General features: G+C 40.8%; 2 protein-coding genes across 9 annotated transcripts in view; one reads left to right on the plus strand and one right to left on the minus strand.

Moving 5' to 3' along the window:
- Window positions 1-1,621, minus strand: part of BLOC1S6 (biogenesis of lysosomal organelles complex 1 subunit 6) — a 17,164-nt gene extending 15,543 nt beyond the window's left edge. The window contains exon 1 of one of the 2 annotated variants that reach the window (XM_041742691.1): window positions 938-1,621. In XM_041742691.1, coding sequence (XP_041598625.1) covers window positions 938-1,019 — 82 coding nt within the window. In that variant the 5' untranslated portion in view covers window positions 1,020-1,621. Of the gene's footprint in view, window positions 1-776; window positions 906-937 lie in introns of those variants that run through there. The other variant, XM_041742693.1, reaches the window with a different exon arrangement.
- Window positions 1,070-22,153, plus strand: LOC121484047 (60S ribosomal protein L18a-like). Of its 7 annotated transcripts, none has more exons than XR_005985925.1 (5): window positions 1,070-1,248; window positions 1,593-1,785; window positions 3,401-3,462; window positions 8,490-8,601; window positions 21,642-22,153. XR_005985925.1 is itself a non-coding variant. In XM_041742697.1 (5 exons), the coding sequence occupies exons 1-4, from the start codon at window positions 1,135-1,137 to the stop codon at window positions 8,562-8,564; spliced, it is 276 nt and encodes a 91-aa protein (XP_041598631.1). In that variant the 5' UTR covers window positions 1,070-1,134; the 3' UTR covers window positions 8,565-8,601; window positions 21,642-22,153. The 7 variants fall into 7 exon arrangements, 4 of the variants coding, with proteins under 4 accessions (XP_041598631.1, XP_041598628.1, XP_041598630.1 ...); XM_041742697.1 differs by lacking the exon at window positions 1,593-1,785 and adding an exon at window positions 7,968-7,992; XR_005985927.1 differs by lacking the exons at window positions 8,490-8,601; window positions 21,642-22,153 and adding an exon at window positions 7,968-8,479.
- Window positions 22,154-24,218: the final 2,065 nt, after the last annotated feature.

A 24,218-nucleotide genomic window follows, 5' to 3' on the forward strand; every position in this document is an offset into this window, starting at 1 on the left:
AGTGGGCCAGGTGCAGTGAAAGAATAAGAGGCTGGAGGTGGACAGACATACAACTGTCCCTGTAAGAGTCAAACTACAGAAAGGAGATGGAAACTGAGGAGTAGAACCACCTAGACCAGAGGTAGGAGGCAAGTGAGAGGGCAGTCAAGAGCAACGCCAGAGTTCCAACGGACAGTGACCCGGCACCATTAACAGAATCAGGCTCCTACAAGCCGAATGCAAGGTTTGCGCAAAACCACCACGGCCCAGTATCCAGCAGGCAGGGGAGGCGGCAAACCGCACAGAAATACAAGGAAGTCGTAATTATGGGAGCAGCTTATGAAAGTGTAAAGAGGAGGCGAAAAGCATGACCAAGAAAGCTGAAAACACTATTTCCAAGTAGATCCTGTATTCCTAGAACCGGAGATAAAAGCCTTGCCTTTCTCATCCGAGGTTCCTCATCTGGAAAGAATGTTTTGACTATTTTCTCGACTTTCCCAAGGACGGTACGTGAACGGTGGAGGGCGTGGGTTATGAGGGCCTGAGCCGCTCCTGGAACTCAGGCTGCGAGAGCTGCGGGAGGACGGTTACCGAGCAAGACAGCATCCCCGAGTGAGGCGTCAATAATACTTGGGTACAGCAGTTCACTGAATGACAGACCGACCCTCCGCCTGACAAATTCATGCTCAACCATTCACGCATAACAAGTAGCCAAAAGCGCCGGAGTCACACCCAAGCGCAGGACGACCCCACCGCCCGCCGCCCGCCGCCCCGCAAACGCCGCTTCCCGTCCAGACCTCGCTTCCCACTCATTCAGCGCGGCACCGGGGCGGCGCGACTCCCCACTTCCGCCCGGGGCCGGAGCCTCGGGGACCCGCCGCTCTCCGCAGCGGAGCAGCCCGGGAGACCCACCCACTCGGGTCCCGCCGCCCGCCCCGCCCCGCCCCACAGCACGTACCCGGCGTCGGCTCCCCGGGCCCCAGGCCCTGGGGTGGCCCTGCCAGGGCCCCGTCCGGGGACGTCGGCCCAGGAAAACTCATGTCCTTCCCGCTGGGCACAGGGAAGGGGCAGTTTGTGCAGACGGTAAGCGGCAAGTAGGAGGGCACTGAACGCGTCCGGCGCCCAGCCGGACCCGAGCGGCAGTCGCACCCGGAAATGACGGAAGCGGAAGACGGTGTGACGCCCCGCCCCCGGCCGTCCCCTTTTCTTGCCTCCGCCTCCGCACGACCACCCGCTGCGCTGCTGGGACTCCGCGCTGACGTCGTCGAGGTCGGGTGCAGGGCGCGGCGTCCGTAGAGTCAGTGGTGTCAGTGGTCCCGGCGGTCGGGGAGCGGGGTGGAGAAGACGGCGCTCCCTGGTGGGTCGCCAGGGAGGGGAGAGCTTTAGTGTCGAAGGTGATCGTGCCGTCGGGCTTTGTTCGCCGAAGCCCGGCACCGCTTTTCAGGTTCTTGTCCGTGTTCCGGAAACACCTTGACAACCGGGAGTGCGTGCTTTCCCCGCGGCTCGAGCCGTTTTAAAAAAAAAAAACAAAAAAAATGGGTCTCTAGCTCTTTGAGCTTCGGACTGGCTAATTGGGAATTTGCCAAAATTCCGGTCTCCCCTACTTGTTTTAGGTGAATGATTTTAAGGCCTGGATTGCAGTATCTACTGGGCAGATTCAGCCAAATTACCGGAAACTGCGCGTGCAGACTTCCTGTGGGATGACGTCACGGTTTTAATGAAAAACTTAGAGATGAGCAGAGGCAGCCCCAGACCAAATAGGAAGATCAGCTATGCGCTCCTGCCTTGGATCCTCTCACCTTGAGTGTAATAATGGCTTTCTGACGTTGCACCCCAGAATCGCCCGCTCCCCGTTTTAGGGGGGCAACGAAACCGTTTTTTCTTTTTTTTCTTTGCCAAAACCGTTTTCAAAGAAATGTAGATTTATGTCGAGCCTCAGAAACCTGCACCTGCTGCCCATTGCTCTTACTAGTGCATGCACACCCTGTTGGCCACCTTTCCTTGCTTACTATCACGGGCTTAGTCCCCAGAGCCTATGAATATGTTAAATTTCACCCACAAAGGCTAAGTTAAGGTTGCTAATTATTTGACTCTAAAAACAGATTATTCTGGATTGTTAAATGGGCCAAATGCAATCACATGGGCCTTCCAAACAAAGGGGGGTGCACAGGGAGATGTGACTTGGAAGAATGATTGGAAGGCTTTGAGGGACCCCTGGGTGGCTCAATGGTTAATTGAGCATCTGCCTTGGCTCAGGGCATAATCCCGGGGTCCCAAGATCGAGTCCCACATCCCGCTACCGGCATGAAGCCTACTTCTCCCTCTGCCTATGTCTCTGCTTCTCTCTGTGTCTCTCATGAATAAATAAAATCTTTAAAAGGGGAGGGGGGTGGCTTTGAACATAGAGGAAGAGAACCATGGGCCAGATTTGTGGTAACTTCTAGAAGCTGGAAAAGACAAGGAAGTGGATTTGCCTCTAGAATGGAACTCGACCCTGCTGACACCTTAATTTTATTCCTAGTGAGACCTATGTTAGACTTCTGACCTACAGAACTATAAGAAAATATATTTGTATTTTAAATTTGTGGTAATTTCTTACCGTGGCAATAAAGTAGTGCACTACCCTTCAAACATCCTTTGTTCCTTCCCAACAAACTACTAAAATCATGCCCTTTGATGTCTGCAGTGTTCCTGCTCATGCTTCAGCCTGGAATATTCTATTTTTGTCAAAGTCCTACTCATCTTTCAAGGCTTGGCCTAAATAATACCTTTAAAATGATTCACAATCCCACCTCCCCATTCAACTTTCAGAAATTATAGTAATAACCTTTGCTCAACTACAAAGCATCTGGCTATTTAGCACTTAAACCATTCTTCTATTAGTTATTTCCTTTGACTTCCTTTATTAGATTTTAAACTCCAAACAGAAGCTCTTATTCACAGAGAACCATACTGAGTTTTCAATAAATATTTATTGAATGAATGAACTATTGGTTCTCCAGAGCCAAATTCCAAATACCTATAATCTTCAAAGTCTGAATCATATAAGATTGCAATAAGCTTGCCTGGTAACCCTGATTGATTATTAGTATTATCCCAACTACATATTAAGGTCCTTTAGAAAAGACCTGTGTCCCTCCTTTTTATCTCTTAGCATAGTATTAAGCATACTACTTGGATTTTAAGACTGGTTATTTGAATTTAATAGGATGAAGTTAAGATGTCACACCCTGCCTGTTTTTATCATCTTCTATTTCGCTTTCAAGAAAGATTCATGTTAAAAATTTTAATGAATGTTCTTTTTCAACATTTTACTTTGATGTGACAAAAAAAATGCATCAGCTAAATAGACAAGGAGGACTTTCTGCCAGACCCATCTTGCTTTTTTTTTTTTTTCTCCTTTTCCTTCTTTCCCCTACAGACTTTAACTCATTGTATCAAGTGCTTGTTGAAGATCCACAGTCTTCACCCTCCATTATGCAGGTACTGTGCACCTAAGATTGCATATGATAGCTCAAAACATAAGGTTGGAATTTGATGCCAAAGAAGTAAACACAGTTCATTGAGTCATCTATGTCTTTCAAAATACCCTTCATTTACCCATGGTAGGAACCATTCTCTCTCTCTCTCTCTCTCTCTCTCTCTCCCCCCCCCTCCCTCTCCCTCTCTCCCTCTCTCTCCAATCCCTCTTTTTTGGTTCCCAAGTTTTATTCAAGGAATCATACTAAATATTGCAAATAAGTGAGTTTTAATCCTCATCTTCCTTCTCCGGTTAATCTGGACATAATGTGGGCAGCCCAGGTGGCTCAGCGGTTTAGTGCCACCGTCAGCCAAGGGTATGATCCTGGAGACCCAGGATCAAGTCCCACATCGGGGCCCCTGCATGGAGCCTGCTTCTCCTTCTGCGTGTGTCTCTGCCCCTCTCTCTCTCTCTCTCATTCTCTCTCATGAATAAATAAAATCTTTTTTAAAAATTGGAAATAATGTAAATCACAACTCTTTGCTGGGAGCAACTACACACAACCAATCACATAGATTATTCTTCAAATATTTTTTGGTGAGATGTTTTGACTACCTTTTGGAAAAAGTCAAAAGTCACCTCAGAAGTTACAGGAATCTTGCTCTTGCTCCTTTCAGTGGTTACAACCCTTCCACCAAGATTCCCAACTTTTTTATTCACTTTGATTTTTTTTTTTTTTTTTTTTTAGTCCAAGCCTACTTATTTGGTCACCTTGATTCTCTTTTGAGGAAACTTCTCAAAATTGGCAGCATCCATGGTTGTTTTTTTTTTTTTTTTTTAAGATTTTATTTATTTATTTGAGAGCGAGAAAAGCACAAGCAGGGGAGAGGGCAGAGGGAAAGGGAGAAGCAGACTCCCTGCTGAGCTGGAAGTCTGATAGCTTGATCCCAGGACCCTGATATCATGACCTGAGCGAGCCAAAGGAAGCTGCCTAACCACTTAACCTACTGAGCCACCCAGGCATCCCCATGATTCCATCTTCTACAGGGCAGTGCAGTCAAGGGTAAACTTCAGAGCTTGCTTTTTGTTTGTTTGTTTTCTTGCCCCCCTTCACCATAAGCTTTTTCATGGGAGCCATGGCAGCAGCAGAGGCAGAAAGGGGGTTGTTCTGTTTTACACATCAATCCATTCCATATACCTTAGTTCCTAAGAATGGACTAGCCACCATAAAGTATAAAAAAGAGGTAGAAATTCTGGTTTCTATCCACCAAGAATTTATGTTCTACCATTTATATGTAGTAGGATTGGAGAACATGACGGTAAAGTGGAAATTATGTGGAATAGATCTACAGATTGTAAAGGGTGTAATGATGTCATATTAGTTTCCTATGCTGCTATAACAAACTACCACAAACTTAGTAGCTTAAAACAACACAGATGTATTATGTGACAGTTCTGGAAGTCAAAAATCCAAAATCACCCTCAGTGGGCTAAAACCAAGGTGTTGGCAGGGCTGGTTACTCTGGAGGCTCTGAAGAAGACTGTCTGCTTGTCTTTTCCAGCTTCTAGAGAGTGCCTGCATTACTTGACTGCTGGCCCCATGTCCCATTGCCTTTTCTCCTTCTACTACCATTGTAGCATCACCTCTTCTACTCTAATCCTCTGGCCTCCCTCTTATAAGGACCCTTATGAGGACATTGAGCCCACCTACATAACCCAGGATTACTTCAGCATCTCAAGGTCCTTAATTTAACCACATCTGCAAGGGCTTTTTGCCATGGAAGAGAATATTTATTTACAGATTCTGAGGAATTGAAAGTGGACACCTTTGGGGGTGGGGGCCATTATTCAACCAACCACAAATGCACAGTCATATAGTACACAATTAGAAAGTAACTAGAGAAATTTTTAAAACTTAAAAGAGGAAATGAACTTAAGCCAAGCCTTGAAGGTCAAGTCAAATGTAATACACAGAGAAAAAAATAGTAAAGCCTCCCAACAGGAAAAAACACCACAAGTAGCAAAACAATACTTCAGACTCAAGGACTTCAAGATGCTGTCTTTGAAAACAAAACTAACCCAGATTCGACAGTGAATAGAAAACCTAACAAAAAAAGGTGTTGATATAGCCTTTTAGGCCGAAATAAGTGAAGATGACAAAAGATAACAAAAGTATAGTCATATAACTCTGAAGAAGTCAGTCCAAAGAAACAATGTCCAGAAAGAGTTAAATACTGTATATATTCATAGCAAAAGAAAAACAAGCCCATTTGTCCTTGAAATCCAAAAGAGAAAGAGCTAATAAAATGTAATAAATACATCAAAACTATTTTTGTTCACCTCAATTTTGTGGTTTTCCTTAAGTTTTCCTATATCCTTGACTTTTGCTAACTGAAAAGGAGTAGGTAGGTAGGGGATTCAAGTAAAGAAAAAAAATGTTAATACATGAAGATTTTCTACTCTTTTTATTGATCAGGACGTCCTATATTTAGAATGTGCTAAGATTGATAAATCTACTCCCAGTTTAACCTACTCCTCTCACAGGATTTGCTTCACTTTCCCCTTTATTTGTCTCCATTCTTTACCAAAAACAGAAGAATAGGGGAGAGAGGATAAAAAGACTTGAGTGAGGCATTGTCTGGGTGGCTTAGCTGGTTAAGTGGTTAAACCATCTGCCTTGGACTCAGTCATGATGGGGGAGGTGGTTCTGGGATCAAGTTCAAGCCTCAAGACCGGCTCCCTGCTCAGTGAGGAGTCTGCTGCTCCCTCCCCTCTGCCTCTGCCCACTCTCCCCAACCTCCATGCTCTCTCTGTCTCTCTCTCAAATAAATAAAATCTTTGAAAAAAAAAAAAAGATTTGAGTGAAAAAGATGTAGAACTAGGGCCTTCAGAGAAAAAGCATGGTAAAGGGGAAAATAGAAAAACATCACAGCCCATGACATTATACTTCTAGTGGTTTAAAGGAGTTGCCCAATTTGAACATGCTCACACAGGGTATGTGCTCACAAAATAATAAAAAAGGAAAGCGGGGGCGCCTGGGTGGCTCAGTTAGTAGGTCATGCAACTCTTGATCTCAGGGTTGTGAGTTTGAGACCCACAGTGGGTGTAGAGATTACTTTGAAATAAATCTTAAAAAAAAAAAAAAAAAAAAAGAAGGAACTGAACATAGGAAATCAGAGAAGTAGGTGTACTAAGGAAAAATAGTTTACCAATCTAAAAGTTTGCATAAGCAATTTTAACCACTTTTCTCATATATTTACACGAGAAATATTCTTTTACATTCACAAAGTGCTAACATACTTCCACTCACTGTAATTCTGCTACTGTTTCCATCATTCTGTAAAAATAAAGAAAACCCTCACTAAAGTAGAGTCAGGAAGCTAGCAGGGGGAACAGTATTGCTCAGTTACAGGAAGAATCATCAATAACAGGCCCCAACAGAGAAAAAAAATACATTGCATCTCCTATAAGTAATCAACTACCACTGCAATTCAGCCAACAAGAAACTCATCACACTGAACTTTTGCTTTCGTCCAATGGACTTTTATTAAAACAACCCTTCCAACTTCCTCCTCCTCCTTCTCCATAAAGTCACATTTTTTTTTTAAAGATTTTATTTATTTATTCATGAGAGAGAAAGAGGCAGAGGAAGAAGCTGGCTCCATGCAGGGGAGCCCGACACGGAACTCGATCCCAGGACTCCAGGATCACGCCTTGGGCCGAAGGCAGGCGCTTAACCACTGAGCCACCCAGGGAATCCCCACATTCTTCTTTATTGGATTTGCCTGTGGGTTTGCTGTAGTGTGTATCCCTCCTATTACAATTCTTTGTTATTCCTGGATAAACCCATTTTTGCTGGTAGAACAACTGACAGTTTTCTTTTTTTTGTCTGCTTTTTATATTTATTTATTTATTTATTTATTTATTTATTTATTTATTTATTTATTTATTTATTTATTTATTTGAGTTTGATTTGCCAAACAGTTTTCTTTTAAACAATTCTTTCATTGCACTATGTGAAAACACATATTTTTACATAGATTATTTCACCAACACACTCTCCTAACCTTGCCACCAAAAGGTTTATAAAAATATATGCAGAGGTCAAAAGCAATGGCTTTGAAATGTTTTAAATAGACTATATTTTATTTTTGTTTATTTAAAGATTTTATTTTTAAGTAATCTCCATACCCAACACAGGGCTTGGACTCACAACCCGAAGATCAAGAGTGACACACTCCACCAACTGAGCCAGCCAGCCACTTCTATTTTTTAGGATAATTTTAGGTTCACAGCAAAATTTAAAGTACAGAGATTTCCTATATACCTCCTCTCCCCCTCCCCAGTAGTTTTCATTAAGGTTCCCTCTTTGTGTTGTATATTGTGGGACTGCACAAACATATAATGACATGTACCATCACTATTAGCATCATACAGAGTAGTTTAACCGCCCTAAAAATCCTCTGTGTACTATTTATCAATCCCTTCCCAACCCCTGGCTATCACTGATCTTTTTACTCTTTTTCAGATTGGCATACATTTGGAATCAAACAGTATGTAGCATTTTCAGATTGGCATCTTTCAGTAACATGCATTTAAGTTTCCTCCATATCTTTTTGTGCCTTGGTGACTCATTTCTTTTTGGCAGAGAAGTAGTATTCCATTGTCAAAACCCAATCTCCATGCTTCAGAGCTGAAATATAATGGAAAGACAGAGTTTGGGATAAAGAAGAATACTGTTATTGCTCTGCCTGGCCAAGAAGACTGCAGCAGGCTATGGCCTTCAAAAACTGCAAGCCCTCCTGGAGGAAGGGGCTGAGGTTTTTATAGGGAAAAACAGTATCTAGCTGGTTTTGACAGGAATTGTATACATGCTACTAGCCTCCTTCCTCTCAGCTTTGGGGGTGGTACTGGCTTCCTGAAACAAAAGGCCAAGAAGGAAGGAGGGGAAGTTTACAGAACGGAGGAAAAAGATTACTTTAAAATTGAGCTTTACTGAAGCATCAGTGCAGCCATTTTGATTTGTGTTCAACTTTACGCTTTTAACCAGTTTCAGGTGTATTACAGTTTGTCCATTCACCTACTGAAGGACATCTTGGTTGCTTCCAAGTTTTGCCAATTATGAATCAATTTGTGTAGACATAAGCCTTCAACTACTTTGGGTAAGTATCAGCCTTGATACCAAGGCTATCAAGGAGAAAGATAATGAATTTGGTGAGATTCATTAAAAAATTCACCAAAGTGAATTTGGTAAGAGTATGTTTAGTTTTTTTTTAAGAAATTGCCAAACTAATAAAAATTAAAAAAAAAAAAAAAAAAAAGAAATTGCCAAACTGTCTTCCAAAGTAACTGTACCATTTTATATTCCCACTGGCAATGAATGAGAATTTCTATTCTCCACATCCTCACAAGCATTTGGCAATGTCAGTATTCGGATTTTGGCCTCCTAATAGGTGTGTAATGGTATCTCATTGTTGTTTTAATTTGTATTTCCTGATAACATATGGTGTGGATCTTTTCATATGCGTATTTGCTGTTTATCCTCTTTGGTGAAAGGTCTGTTCAGATCTTTTGCCCATTTTTAAATCAGGTTGTTTGTTTTCTTGTTAAGAGTTCTTTGTATATTTTAGATAATAGTCCTTTATCAGATATGTCTTTTATAAATATCTTCTCCCCTCCAGTCTGTGGCTTGTCTTCTTATCCTCTTGATATTATTTTAAAAATGAAGACTTGAGGGGCACCTGGGGGGCTTAGTTGGTTAAGTGTCTAACTGTGGCTCAGGTCGTGATTCTGAGGTCCTGGGATCCAGCCCTGTATTGTGGCTGGTTCATCTGGCTAGCTACTCAACCGGAAGTCTGCTTGTCCCTCTCCCTCTCCTCCTTCTGCCCCTCCCTCACTTGTGTTCTCCCTCTAGCTCCCTCTATCTCTCAAATAAATAAATAAATAAATAAATAAATAAATAAATAAATAAATAAATAATTTTTTTTTTTTTTTTTTTTTAAATGAAAACTTGAACAGAACCTAGAACAGAGAGCTGGTTGTCTCCTTGAAAAGAGGGCAGATTCTCAAGTCTCCCACAGTAGCACCTGATCTTTTTTGACATTTATGGGTAAGGGTATCTTTCTGAAATATGCAGTGGAAATAGCAAGAGATCTGATGTCAAAGATGTGTTTCAGTCATAACTAAGACTTTTATTAGCTGTATTAGGATTTTTTTTATTATTGCAGATGAATTAGTCCAAACTTGTCTAAGCCAAACAAGGAACTTATTAAGTCACTGAACTTGAAAATCCAGGAATTGATCTGGCTTCAGGGATAGCTATATCCATTTCCTCAAATGAAATCAGGAATATATTGCTCTCATTCACTCACTCTCTCTCCCTCCCTCCCTTTCTTTCAGTCTTTCATTCTCCACTGGGCTTTCCTCCATATTAGCTTCACTCCAGCAGCTTTCCCTGGAAAACAGCTCCAGGTTCTCATAGTTCTTACAGCTCTCAAGTGAAGCCAACTCACTCCTAGAATTCATTTATTTCATTCTCTTAAAAGCAAAACAAAACAGGGACACCTGGGTGGCTCAGTGGTTGAGTGTCTGCCTTTGGCTCAGGTTATGATCCCAGGGTCCTAGGATTGATTCCCTCAGGGAGCCTGCTTTTCCCTCTGCCTATGTCTCTGCCTCTTTCTCTGTGTCTCTCATGAATAAATAAAATCTTTAAAACAAAAAACACCTTAAATTACTTGGATCACAATGCCTACCTGTATACCACTCTCTGTATCCAGGGGATATAGAAGATCCTGATGGGCAAATGTGGGTCCCATGTAATGGAGAGAGGTTGAGCCCCTTGATTGACAGGGGAACTCTAGAACTCTTAGGAGTTCTAGAAAGGCACAGGAGTAGTTCTTTAAAGGAAAATCAGAATCCTGTTACCAAAAGGAGGAAGGAAATTGGCCCAACCAAAGCAACATATGTCAAATATATCAGTTATGAGATTTGAATTAAGGCACTTAATCTCTGTGGTAATCTTAATCTCTCTGCTTTTGTTTTTTTTCATCAGGAAAAAAGGTACGAAGATGATAATACCAGACCCACTACTTGATATAATTCTTGTAAGAATCAAACATTCCATAAAACATAGGAAGGATCTGTAAATGGTAAAACACTATAGGAAATAACAGCACCCCCTAACTAGGTACTCATGTGCCAGAAAAATATTATTTTTGTTATTAGTGCCTTGGTTACATATATTCACCAACCTTAACTTGGTTTCTTATCATATCTTCTATGATAAGATAAAAGAGACTAAGTAATTTAAATAAATATCAGAGGACTTCACAATTCTGTATTTTATTACAAACTTAGTTCTTTTGTACAAATCAATGCCATACAAAAGGTAGTTTTGAGGGAGGGGAATATCCACTGGCTAAGCTGAAAACTAATGTTACAGACCTACAGAGTTAGAAGATCAAGTCTTGAAGTATAGAAAATACCACCAACACCAAGGCTTTCTTCAGCATCAGGACCTCTTTGAATGTTCTCATTTTATTGGGGGCGGGGGGAAACGGGTGAGGGGTCTATTTTCTTCCATTTTTGTTTAGCATTCTGATGTCTGACTTATGATATTCATGAGTAAATGAATATTCATAATATGGAGTGGTAATCATTTGAAATATTAGTGCTTTGGTACTATTAGTAAAACTAGTGACAACTTTATTGTTAAAATTGTTAATAATGGTTCAAAAGACAATAATTCTTTCACATTAGAGTTTTCACAAAATTCATTTGTTAATCTTAGTGTGTAGATATCAAAGTGGAAACCAACCATTATTGCTGTTTCTCTTTCTAGGTGATGCAGAAAGTGGGGTTTTAATGACTATAGGCCAGATATATTATTCCAGTACTGAGCTTTCCTTTTAGGATCAATTTATTTAGGAGCACCTGGGTGGTTCAATGGTTGAGCATCTGCCTTTGGCTAAGGGCATGATCCCAGTGTCCTGGGATCGAGTCCCACATTGGGCTCCTTGCATGGAGCCTGCTTCTCCCTCTGCCTATGTCTCTGCATCTCTTTGCGTCTCTCATGAATATATAAATAAATTTTTAAAAAGGATTTATTTTAATTAGCTAGGGTCTATTTATCATGCTTCATTAAAATTGCAAAATGTAGTACATGCATTAGTTTTCCATAATAGTCCTTATTTCTTACTTTAAAATGTTCTCTTCACAATGTTTATGAATAATTTTCAAAGATCCTCCAGACCAGATGGTGAGATGATATATAAAAATTCACTTTCTTTGTAATGTAATGAGGTCAATAATACAGTTCAGAAGCTACACTGCTTTTTTCAATTTAAAAATTCCTATAGGGATGCCTGGGTGGCTCAGCAGTTGAGCATCTGTCTTGGACTCAGGGTGTGATCCTGGGGTTCTGGAATTGAGTCCCACATCAGGCTCCCTGCATGGAGCCTGCTTCTCCCTCTGCCTATGTCTCTGCCCTCTCTCTCTCTCTCTCTCTCTCTCTCTCTCTCTCAACCTGTCTCTCATGAATAAATAAATAAAACCTTAAAAAAAATTCCTATGAATCAGGGCATCTGGGTGGCTCAGTGGGTTAGGTGTCTAACACTTGGTTTTAGCTCAGGTCATGGTCTTAGGGTGGTGAGATCGAGACCTGTGTTTATGCAGAGTTTGCTTGTCCCTCTCCCTCTGTTCATCCCTGCACTTGTGTTCTCTCTCTCTCAAATACAGAAAAAAAATTTTAATTCCAGTGAATCAAGTTTTTTTTTAAAGGTTTATTTATTTATTCATGAGAGACACAGAGAGAGGCAGAGACATAGGCAGAGGGAGATGCAGGCTCCTCGCAGGGAGCCCGAAGCGGGACTCGGTCCCGGATCTTGGGATCACAACCTGAGCCAAAGGCAGATGCTCAACCACTGAGCCACCCAGACATGCCAAAACAAAGTATCTTAAAATCATTGCCCTAGTTTTTGGCCTTCCTATAAATTTACCATCAATATGTTTTGAATTATCTTATGAAAGTGATCTCATTAATTATTCACTTACCTTCATCTTTAAGTAATTTTTTCTAAACTGCTCATTTAATGTACTAGATGAAAAAGCACATTTAAAAGCATTAATTTTGGAGCGCCTGGGTGGCTCAGTCAGTTAAGCATCTGCCTTTGGCTCAGGTCATGATTCAGGGTGGTGAGATCTAGCCCCACACCCTGCTCCCTGCTCAGCGGGTAGTTCTCCCTCTGCCCCTCCCCCTGCTCATGTTTGTGCTTTCTCTCTCTCTGAAATAAATAAATAAAATAAAAAATAAAAGCATTAATTTTTAGTAACAGCTGTTAAAAACAAGACAACAGTCCCCAAAGTCATTTAAGCTCCATGTCACCAAACCAGATTTAAATACACTTTTGGCTCTCCCAGAAATGCAATTTTAGACCTGTTCCATCAGAAATCACCTGATGGGCACTAGTTAGGTCATTTGGCTGGGAGACCTCTGCCATCTCCTAAAGGGAAGTAACTTTGCAATAAGCAATCCGCTTTCTTGCCAGTATAAATTCCGAGTCCCTGCTCCTTTCTGCCTGTGAAAATCTTCCATTTTGTACAACTCCTTGGTACTGCTTTCTATCTGCTAGACTGGATGCTGTCTAATCCAAGTCGATTTTTGCTCAAATAAGCTCTGAAAATGTTTAATATGCCTCACTTTAACTTTTAACACAACTAAAGATTTCCAAGTGTCATTTTACATTTTAGGGTTTTGGAAAAGTCTCTATTAGAAGTTATAGGTGTGGGCGGGGAGGAATGGACTCTTAATTTACATAAAGACACAAATACAGTCTGTCTGTATTTCATCATAAACCTGATAGAACTATTCCTTAATGTCATGACTACTGCAGGATTTTGCCAGTTCTGGTTGCCCTGAAACCTGTTAACAGATTTCAACCAAATGAGATTGAAGATCTAATCGGCTGTATTAAACAATTCATGAATCAGCACCCCATCTAGCAAGTGGAGAGGCACTCTGAGGAGTTGTACAAAATGCAAGGTTTTCATAGAGCGTGGGGACAAGAAAGTCTCTAGCAAAAGAAAAGGATTGTTCCAAAGGAAGCTGTTTGTCAGGGGCAGAGCAAGGCCTCTTACTATGCAGATTACCTCACTTTTGGGGGATGGAGAGGTCCCAGGTGACAGACTCTGGCACTGGTGGAAAGAAACATTTCCTGATTGACGCCTTAAGGCCACTTTTCTTGGGGAGGCCAATTTTATTGGGTATTAAGCTCTGGTTTGGGAACTCTAAGTAACATCACTTGAGGCCTGCGATATTTTGTTTCTTTCTTTCTTTTTTTTTTTTTTTTTTTAACAATTTTCCCTTCTCATTGGACTCTCAATTTCACTGAGATGTGATCAAATTTTAAGGCATTAGCACTACTCTCAGCTACTGCTCTGCAGTTCACAGGTTTGTTGCTCTATTTAAGGGATCTATAACTTTTTTACTTAGCCTTGTGATGTAGGTGATGGTTTGTTCAACTTCTTTAAGTTGGTTATTTTCCTCATACCTTAGATGTTCCAGTCTTAGAGAGTTCATTTGCTTGGTGGTTAGCAGCTATAAACATATTTAAGGCTTTTGAGAGAATATAATGCACCAGGGAGATTATTATAACCAGGGAGGATTACTATAAGCAGGGTAATTCCCAGTATTTGGAGTGTACCTTAGAGCCATGGTCCCCAGGACCTAAACCAATCAAAATCAAATAAGCCAAAGAAAGACCCCATGGAAGGAGTTCACTTTTTTAAACCAAACAGTTTTAACCTCCCCAGGAGGGTAAATCCAGACATAGCAGGTGGTTTTGGACACTGCACAAACACCTCCATGATCAGCTAAAAGATAATCAAGAGCTATTCAATTATTAAGGATAATTTTAACCAGAGAGTCTAAGGATTTTGGGGGAGCTGCTGTTGCTTTATTTTTTTTTCTTTTTTTTTTCTTTTTCTTTTATTTTTTTATTTTTTTGCTGTTGCTTTAGCAGAAGATTTTGTAATGATTTTAAGAATTAAGAAGTTTTTGTTCAAAGCTTCATTTGCATTTATCCCTAACCAGGGAAATAGGAACCTGCCAAAAGAAGGATCCTTTTTTTGTTTTAAAGGTTTTTTTGTTTGTTTGTTTGTTTGTTTGTTTTAATTTAGCTATTCATGAGAGACAGAGAGAGAGAGAGAGAGAGAGAGAGAGAGAGGCAGATACATAGGCAGAGGGAGAGGTAGGCTCCATGCAGGGGGTCCGATGTGGGACTCAATCCTGGGACTCCGGGATCATACCCTGAGTCAAAGACAGATGCTCAACTGCTGAGCCACCCAGGCATGCCAAGAAGTATCCTTTTTAATTTAACTTTGTAAATTTAGGGACACCTGGGTGGCTCAGCTGTGTATCTCTCAGGAATAAATAAATAAAATCTTTTAAAAACAATGTAAATGTAGAAGAGTTACCAATGAGATTGTCACCAGCTAGACCCCAAGACCTGACTTTTACTGCCCACCTGCTTATACCCACCAACCCTTTGTCCCATGTTTTTCCTTTAGCTCATCTTTCCAGCTTATCTCTTAACTCAGGCAAGAGACCTGAGTGGCATAGTTCCATGATGGAAACTGAAACTGCCCTTTAAGCAGTAATGACTGCTCTGACAAGACATCCAGCTGGCCCAGACCACCCAGACCAGTTGAAGCTCAACCTCCAACTCACACCTGTGCAGATGGACCAGGGAGTCACCCATGGAGACTGATGACAGCTACCTTTACCTCATTATAATGCCAAAATCTCTGCCCAAGGACGAGCATAAGCCTCATTGACATAACATACAATGTATGTATAGGCATGTTTCCCTAAGGCCCATGCACACCTCTACCTACAAGAATCCCCATGATATCCTATGCTGCAAATCAAGTTTATTATATGTGACAACTCCACTTGATATAGCTTCTGTGACTCACCAAAGGAGCAAACTCATGTTTGTTCAGTTGTAAGATGTCTTATTTTATTTGTGAAAAATTGGAGGCACAGTTAGATTTTTTTCCCACCCTGAATAAAAGAGGTAACCATGGGGCACCTTGGTGGCTCAGTGGTTGAGCATTTGCCTTTGGCTCAGGTAATGATCTTGGGGTCCTGGGATCAAGTCCCACACCGGGCTTCCTGCAGAGAGCCTGCTTCTCCCTCTGCTTATGTCTCTGTCTCTTTCCATGTGTCTCTCATAAATAAATAAAGCTTAAAAATAAATAAAATAAAATAAAATAAAATAGGTCACCCATCCCCCCCTTAGCAATGACCTGGGAGATACCGCTGGGAAAGCCATCCTTTTGGGCCAGTGCCAGAAAAGGACAGGAGAAGAAAGAGAAGGGTTTTGTGTTTAAAGTGTGATGTCTTGATCCAGCATCTGGGGTGGAGGCAGTCTACACCTTGATGTCAGCTACTTTTCTTCCGTCAATTTGATTTAGAGGTCTCTAGCATCTTTTCATTTTACAGCTGGGCCAGTGGTCAGGAGCACTTGGGACAACCCCTTTAAGGGCATGAGGGCTGTTTTTCTCTGATGATGTTTTACAATACCAAGTTATTAGGCTCTCGACTATAAAAAAACAGGTTTCTTTTTTTTTTAAGATTTTATTTATTTATTTGAGACAGAACACAAGCAGGGAAAGGAGCAGAGAGAGAAGCAGGCTCCCCACTGAGCTGGGAGACCAACTCAGAGCCCAACCCAGGACCCTGGGATCATGACCTGAGCTGAAAGCAGACACTTAACCAACTGAGCCACCCAGGTGCCCCCAGACAGGTTTATTTTAACAGGATCCAGGAAAGCTTCTCAACCTGTTGATGACAGGCTTGAGCATAAAACATTAGAGACTTATAGTAACTGGCCATATTAGCATGAAACAGCAGGGATCAGTAGAAGGTTGTAGACTGATAGAATTTCTAGAATTTTGCAAGGTTTTGTTAAGGCTCTACTGATTTGTCCAGTGAAGTGGGTGTCTTGACTCCTAGAGATGATGGAAAGTACACCTCAGTAAGAAACATTTTTTTTTAGAGTCCATTTACTTATTCATGAGAGACAGAGAGAGGCAGAGATATAGGCAGAGGGAGAAGCAGGCTCCATGCCTGATTCAGGACTCAATCCCAGGACTCTGAGATCATGCTCTGAGCCAAAGGCCGATGCTCAACCACTGAGCCACCCAAGTACCCTAGGAAACTTTTTTTTTTTTTAACCAGTTTTTTGTTTTTGTTTGGTTTTACTGTGAAGACATCAGCCTTGTAGCAAGGAAAGATTTAAACCCACCTGGAAAACACATGTACAAGTATATACTGATAATTCTTACTAAGTGGCAGCTTAATAAAATCCAGTTGCAGGTATTAAAATTTTATAGAAGTCTCTACACTAATGCCTATTTATAACCTGAGTCCTCTTAAATGTACGATGGTGGGCAAAGGAGGACAAAAACTGAAAATTGGGCTTTGTCAAGGAGCCAAAAAAGAAGCAAGCAACTGTCTTGGGCTTCTCATAGTCCTGTTTCTTAAATTTATGACCACTGTGTGTCTATATTAATACTAATTTTTTCAGATGCAGACTGTTGCCATGTCACAAGGACATTACGATGGCAAAAGTGTGGCAAAAAGGGGCCATTTGTGCAACAGAATGGACTTTATCTGTATGTGCCACAATCTTACAAATATAAAAAAGGCTTAGTATTATTTATTTGACAATATTTTCTATGTAATTTACATAGTAAATAAGCCTAATTAGTTTTACAACTCTTTTGTAATATTTCAGGTCAAAGAGACTTAAGAATTTGATTTTGGGGAGTTTGTCAAAAATATTTGTTTTAAAGTTTTGTTTTTTTTTTTATTTTTATTTATTTATGATAGTCACAGAGAGAGAGAGGCAGAGACGCAGGCAGAGGGAGAAGCAGGCTCCATGCACTGGGAGCCCAACGTGGGATTTGATCCTGGGTCTCCAGGATTGCACCCTGGGCCAAAGGCAGGCGCCAAACCACTGCGCCACCCAGGGATCCCTTGTTTTAAAGTTTTTAAGCACTTATCTAAATGGGGTCTTGGATCATTATAAAACTTGATATTTAAAAGATAAAGAAACTTATAAAAACCTTATCAAAAGCAAATTAAAAGTCCAAGAAAACTGTTCTTTTAACAGAGAGAAGACTGGGACACCTGGGTGGCTCAGCGGTTGAGTGTTTGCCTTTGGCTCAGGGCATGATCCTAGAGTCCTGGGATGGAGTCCCACATCGGGCTCTCAGCATGCTGCCTGCTTCTCTCTCTGCCTATGTCTCTGCCTCTCTCTTTCTGTGTCTCTCATGAATAAATAAATAAAATCTTAAAAAAAAAAAAGACCAAATTTTAACTTTGTACCAGCTTAATTTTGATATTAAAACTTATTTTTAATAAATTTATTTTAATCTTAGCCACCTTGACCACACATTAAAATTTTTTGAGGGTTTTTTTTCTATATTCTGATTTCATCCTATTGTTACTGAAATCCAAGTTCATCTGCTCAACCCCCAAAAGCTAATACTTGAGAGACAAGTGTTGGTCTGAAAGGAAGGGTTGCTAAGGGTGACTGGGTGGCTCAGTTAAGTGACTGGCTCTTGGTTTTGGCTCAGGTCACCATCTCAGAGTGGTGAGATGGAGCCCTGAGCCCATACTCAGACTTTCTGCCCCTCCCTCTGCTCACTCTCCCTTTGTGCACTCATTCTTTCTCTTTCTCTCTCTCAAAAATAAATAAATCTTTTCTAAAAATTTAAAAAGGAAAGGTTGCTTTATTCATGAGGCCAGGCAACCTGGGAAGATGGTGGACTAATGTCCAAAGACCATCTCCACAAAGTCCTCGACCAAGCAGGGTGTTTTTAAGGGGAAGGCACTTGAAAGTGTCCACATGCAGGGGAAGCATTCTTAATGTGATCTCAAGTGGACTTGCCGGCATAAGGGAAGGCTGTTCAGTAATGTAGTCAAGCTGGATCTTCTACAAATAGATTGTTCTTTGTTTCCCCCCAGGCCAGTGTTCTGTTGAAATCTCAAAGAAGCTATAATTAGTCAAGCTATAAGCTAGATGGCACAGGTCAGTGAGTTAGAGATATGTAGCCTTCAGACTGCTTGGAATACAATTACACAGTGTTTCCATTTCAAACCAACCTTATTTTAGGACAAAATTATTATTATTATTATTATTATTATTATTATTATTATTATTATATTACTATTATTTGTGAGGCATCCCAATTAGGTGGGGGCTGGTGGCACAGGTGGTGAAAGAAATCACCCAGAATTCAAGGCAGCAAAAAGAGATAGAAGTTTATTGAATACACTGCAAGGGAGTGGTGGGCAGGGCAACAAAGGAGACACCGACTGTAACAAGACAGTGGTGAGGGGCCACCGTTATCGGGCACAGTGAGTAGGTATGAGAATGCATGAAATCGTCCCTTTTTTGGTAATCTTAGGAACTGAGCCTGGTCCTAATTGGTCAGTTAGGGCCTATGGCTATTTCGAGGTGGGTTGCTTGAGCCTATTTGCATTACATGTTTGCATTCAGCCCGGCAGTCACTGTGAGCCCTTTAGCCTTACTCAGGTTTTCACTGCTCAAGCTTGTTGCTTAAAGGTAGCCTCTAAATTATTATTATTACTGAAAACATATCTCATTTTCCTGACATAGGGAGATGTTTCTTATTGTTTTTAGTAGTTTTAATTACACATTAATCAGAATTTTTAACCTTAGAAACCTTTGGTTTCTAGTTACAGGTGCCAAGGGCAGGTCATCCTAAGGCCACTCTGGCGAATGTTATTTTGAGTTAAAAGCAATTAAAACCCAAAAGATTTGGGAAAAGCTCTTCACGTCTCTCTCAACTGCCTGCTTGTACTAAGAGAGCTATTAAGAGTCTCGTTCCTTAAGTAATTTACCTACATCATAGAGCAACCTTTGCCTTCCAAATATCTCCTCTCACCTTCCTGGAGGTTCTTCTCCTCCTTGTATCCTCAGACCTCATCCATCCCCTTAGCTCATATAAGCCTCATGTTGCCTCATTGTCTTTGGAATTTCTATGTCTATGTGGATTTCCTGTGCATATGCCATTAAATTAGATTTTCTCCTCTATATGTATCACATGTCAATTTGATTCTTAGTCCAGCTAGGACCTTGAAGGATAAAGGAAATTCATCCTCCTTGACAAATTGAAAACTAAGTAAGCAATTGTGATCAGTCTGGCATATAATTTTCACATCTTCAAATTAATAAATATTTAAAATTTTTAGAAGCATGTGTCTTTTTAACTTAATGTAACAGTAACATATTTAAATAATTTTAGCTTCTCTTTACTAGGAAGCCATAAATAGATAAACCTATGTTTAGTAATTAGTGTTAGAGTATTTCGTCTTATTTGGAAATACTCTAGATATTTAATGAATTTAACTTAACCAATTATTTGCCCAAAAACTTTGAGGAAACTATTGTTGGGGAGGACCCTGATCCCTTACCTAAATTTTTTAATTTATCCATTTGTTTGGGATGCCTGGGTGGCTCAGTGGTTGAGCATCTGCCTTCGGCTCAGGGTCTGATTCTGGAGACCCAGGATTGAGCCCCACATCAGGCTTCCTGCATGGAGCCTGCTTCTCTCTCTGCCTGTGTCTCTGCCTCTCTCTCTGTGTTTTTCATGAATAAATAAATAAAATATTTTTTTTAAATCCATTTGTTTTTAACAATTGTATTTAGATTACTTACAAAGACTTTATGAACATTAGACAAAGTCAGTCATTATTTTAAGCCATAATTTTTGTGTTGATAAGAGATAACAAAGTTATTTGGCTAGTAAACTTACGTAGATAAAAGTTTTATATTAATGTTCATAACTCTAAGGACATGTTTCATTTTAATTAAGCCATCAATTCCAGACTAGCTTTTATATCAAAAAGGAATTTTTTTAGATCACATGGACTTGAAAAGCATTTGGGTTAGTTTTTATCTTTTTGAGTTTTTAATTTACAAGCCCAATCCTTAAAAACACTTGTTTGTTCTTTAAATGAACTAAATAGAGCCCTTTTGTAAGCTAATTTTAGCAATACAATCAGGAGGTAGAAACACACTTCCAACCCATACAAGGACCACATGTGAACATGTAAGATAGACATACCTTATAGCTTCTGTTTGAAAATTCTGCTATGAAATAAATACAAAATTTACTAGTTATAAAGGTTGGATTTGAAAAAAAATTTTAGTAGATGAAATAAGTTTATTGATCCAGATAGCTAAAGCTTTTTTTTTTTTTAAGATTTTTTTTTTTTAATTTATTTGAAAGAAAGAGAGAAAGAAGCAAGCATGAGCCAGGTAAAGTGCAGAGGGAGAGGGAGTAGGACAAGCAGACTCCTGCTGAGCAAGGAGCCCGAAACAGGCTCACTTTCACAACCCTGGAGGATCAGGACCCTGGGATCAGGACCTGAGCCAAAAGCAGGTGCTTAATGGACTGAGCCTCCCAGGCAGCCTCGCTAGAGCTTTATGGTCTATATTTATGGTCTTTCGTGGGTGAGGACAAGAACAGAGCGTGCACCATGAAGGCCTCAGGCACATTGCCAGAGTACAAGGTGGTGGGGGCACTGCCTACAGACCCCCAAATGCCCCAGTCCACCCCTCTATTGCATGCATATCTTTGCACCTAATCATGTTGTTGCAGAGTCCCACTTCTGGTACTTTTGTGAGATCGTTTGAGTGTGACAAGAAAGAATTCTGAAGAAGTGTTCTGGTACAGCTTAGTAAGTTTATTTAAGTAGCAAGGGGAAAGGACCCGTGGGCAGAAAAAGCTGCATTCTTTCTATATGAAGCTGGTGGTTATATGCTTAGTGCTCAAGGGGGAGGGAACGTGCAGGAAGAATTAGATCATAAATATCTTCTTCAAATTTCTACTTATAAAACTACTTTCACACAAAAAAAAACCAAAAAAAAAACAAAAACAAAAAAAAATAAAACTACTTTCACAAGATTTCTTTGGCACTTATCATTTAGCTTGATATTCACTATTGGTGAGACATACAGGCAGCCGTGAGACCCTTTAAGAATGTAGCAGCCAGCACCTATTTGATCCTTGTCAAAACTATGCAGGCTATAGGTCAGCCGTCTGAGCTAAAGGTGAATAATTTTCTTCTTTTATCCTTCATCACTTTGTGTCTCCGCTGAACAAGCTGAAGAAGTCTTCAGGAGAAATTGTGTACTGGACAGGTGTTCAAAAAATCCCCAACGTGGGTGAAAGACTTTGGCATCTGGCTGTGCTACGACTCCCACGGTGGCACCGACAACACGTACAGACAGTACCAGGACCTACCACTGCTGGCAATGTCACCCAGTGCTACCAAGACAGGGGTGTCTGGAACCCTATTCAAGTACACTTGGTCCAGATCACGAAGGTAGAGGAGACTGCAGCCAGCAAGTGCTGCTCAAGAGACGCCAAAATCTAATTCCCAATACCCCACTGGGTCCTACCTTGCCAGCACAAGCCATGCTTCACCACCAGGAGACCCAACACCTTCTCTTAGAAGCAGAGCTTCCCTGTCCCCAGGTCTGCCCAAATAAACTCCTTGGAAAAAAACAAAACAAAAAAATAATATTTATAGATAGATACATACAGACGTAGATACATGGATTTGTGGAGAAGACACTTAAGATTTATATTTGTCCTTGGCAAATAAAGTTTATTTTTTTTTAAAGATTTTATTTTTCTTATTCATAGACACAGAGTGGGGCAGAGACACAGACAGAGGGAGAAGCAGGCTCCACACAGGGAGCCCAATGTGGGACTCGATTCGGGGTCTCCAGGATCACACCCCAGGCTGCAGGCGGTGCCAAACCGCTGCACCACCGGGGCTGCCCTGGCAAATAAAGTTTTAAGTGGACTTTCCTCCTCGTTTTTCTTGATCAGCATTACCTCCCTGGAATTTGCATTTTAAGGACATGGACTAGATTAAGAGTTTCTGGAAAAGACGAGGCAGATACTGTGTATTTACAGTGCAAAGGTACAGAAGGAAAAGACAAGCACTTTCTAGAAGGACTTTCCTTCTCTTAGGGCCAGAATTTTTACAACACTTATAAGCCTTTTAAGATAAATAAGGGAGGTTTTGGGACTGGTAAAAAGGATTGGTCTTTGAGTTATTTTTGGAGTCACACTTCTGGGCCTGTAATGACTAGATCTGTAAGACAGCCGTTTTTCATTTCTCAAAGAACTGGATTGTCGTCTAAATAATATCAAAGGACTGACACCACCCATCTAGCAATGAGAAAGTTTTCTTTTCCTGTGGTTACATTTAGCTTAGCAGAGAAGGCCTTAAAATTTTTTATCAGGCTCCAAATAGTAGCTTTTAATTTGACCAAACTTCTGATAATAATGTTATTAACTTTTCAAAATATCTTGTTCAATTTTAGCTGGCACAAACAGTAAAGACTGCTGGCAGTATTAAGCAGCCTCATGAACTCGAGAGGGGTCCTCAAAGAGGGTGTAAAAGGTATTATTTTTATGGGATTTAGAGCCACTCCCAAAGATAGTACAGGCCAGACAGGCAAAAAGCCAAACCACATTAAGATGCTAAAGGAGATGAGCAAGGAAACAGCTATTCCCAGGAGAAAAAAGATTAATAGCCAACGGGGTCTGGATTTGGAAAGAAAGGGATAACGTGAATTTTTATTTCCCTCTCTCAACTGGAATCAGGAAGTAATCTATTAAAAAAAAAAAAAACAACTTTTGGGGCTTCTCTCAAAGTTTAATTTTTTTTTTTTTTTTTTTACTATAGCCCTTAGTCTTTGACCCAGGAGTGAAGAATATCTAAGGAGGATCACTTGTAACCCCAGGCAGCTTTATTTTAAGAGGGAACTCTTTCTTCAGAATGGAAAGGCAGTTCAGAAAATTAGTAGAGTGATCACTCAGGTTAAAAAAAAGATAGGGGGACAGCCCCGGTGGCTCAGCAGTTTAGCACCACCTTCAGCCTGGGGCTGATCCCGGAGACCCGGGATGGAGTCCCACATCGGGCTCCCTGCATGGAGTCTGCTTCTCCCTCTGCCTGTGTCTCTGCCTCTCTCTCCTTCTGTCTCTCATGAATAAATAAATAAGTAAGTAAGTAAATAAATAAATAAATAAATAAATAAACAAACTTAAAAAAAATAGGGGTGCCAGGGTGGCTCAGTAGTTGAGCATCTGCCTTTGGCTCAGGGCCTGATTCCAGGATCAAGTCCCACATCAGGTCCCCCCAGGGAGCCTGCTTCTCCCTCTATGTCTCTGCCTCTCTCTCTGTATCTCTCATGAATAAATAAATCAACCTTTAAAGGGGATCCCTGGGTGGCTCAGTGGTTTAGCGCCTGCCTTTGGCCCAGCGCGCGATCCTGGAGTCCTGGGATGGAGTCCTGAGTCAGGCTCCCAGCATGGAGCCTGCTTCTTCCTCCTCCTGTGTCTCTGCCTCTCTCTCTCTCTCTCTATGTCTATCATAAATAAATCTTTAAAAAAAATAAACCTTTAAAAAAATAGAGGAGTTATGTCACCCTTATGGTGTTTTGTCTTAAGTAACTCTTGTGTTTATTAGCTTTTTATAGTGAACCCTTCAATGAGACTATTTCAGAATCTTTGGAAACTTCTGCAAACCAATTAAAATAGGTATCCCATTCTGTTTAATTTGGGAACTCTTGCTTTCAAAGTGCACTCCTTAAATGAACAAACTTGTCTAATTGAATGTTCCCTATAGTGGCCACTGTAATTCTAGGTTATTTATAATAAAATT

Source organism: Vulpes lagopus, chromosome 2 (genome assembly GCF_018345385.1).
Source record: "Vulpes lagopus strain Blue_001 chromosome 2, ASM1834538v1, whole genome shotgun sequence".
In the NCBI taxonomy this organism is placed as follows: Eukaryota; Metazoa; Chordata; class Mammalia; order Carnivora; family Canidae; genus Vulpes; species Vulpes lagopus.